Source organism: Cynoglossus semilaevis, chromosome 10, assembly GCF_000523025.1.
Source record: "Cynoglossus semilaevis isolate Cse_v1.0 chromosome 10, Cse_v1.0, whole genome shotgun sequence".
NCBI lineage: Eukaryota > Metazoa > Chordata > Actinopteri > Pleuronectiformes > Cynoglossidae > Cynoglossus > Cynoglossus semilaevis.
In genome coordinates, this window is record NC_024316.1 from 18,891,923 (window position 1) to 18,892,742 (window position 820).

The 820-nt window shown below is 46.3% G+C and overlaps 1 protein-coding gene across 1 annotated transcript in view; it reads left to right on the forward strand.

Moving 5' to 3' along the window:
• The first annotated feature begins 6 nt into the window (after positions 1-6).
• Positions 7-820, forward strand: part of rbm38 (RNA binding motif protein 38) — a 4,279-nt gene continuing 3,465 nt past the window's right edge. The window contains 1 exon segment of the mRNA XM_025059026.1: positions 7-201. Within this exon segment, the coding sequence (XP_024914794.1) occupies positions 16-201 (186 nt within the window). The 5' untranslated portion in view covers positions 7-15.

Consider the following 820-nt stretch of genomic DNA (forward strand, 5'->3'; position numbering starts at 1 on the left):
GGTCACCTGGTGGGGATGTCGTTAGAACTGATGCAGCCCGGCCGGCAGAGGGACACCACCTTCACCAAGATCTTCGTCGGGGGGCTGCCCTACCACAGCGACCACGCTTCACTTCGGAAATACTTCCAGAGTTTCGGGGACGTCGACGAGGCGGTGGTGGTCACGGACAAACAGACGGGGAAGTCCCGGGGATACGGCTTCGTGAGTCCGTTGGTGTTGTGTGTGTGTGTGGATGAGGTCCGGGACCAGACAGGGGTCGGGGTCCACCTTAGTCCGGTTGTTTGTTTTGTATTTTACCACATTTTTTTTGTCAAAGTATTTTGGTATTTGCAGTACATGAAGTACACACATATATTTACTCCAATAACCGGGTCATGTATTATTGTCCAGTCACGTGACCACCGGATCATTTTTGTTTCTCCGGGACCGGAAGTTAATAACGATCGACGTGTCGTCAAACTTGCTTAGAGCTTAAAGAGAATTCGAACAAAAAATATATTTATTTATGAAAATAACAGAAATATTTCAATATATATTTTCTATTTCAGTCTGATCTGTTTCTCTTCTTCTTCTTCTTCTGTGGTGTTAACACCTGTAGGAATGACATCTGTCAGATAACTTTTTGACTTACGTGTGTGCTTAAACCATCCTTCAATATTGTCTTATTTTAATCCCTCCCTCTAGCGCCCCCTGTCTCCAGCCTTTTCTCAGGCTGTTGTTTATATAGACTAACTCCAGTGTTGAGACACGTCAGGACCTTCAGAGGTTGACGTGTCCTCCCCCTGGACGTCATCCACACCAGCTCAGGTGATAAGGAGAG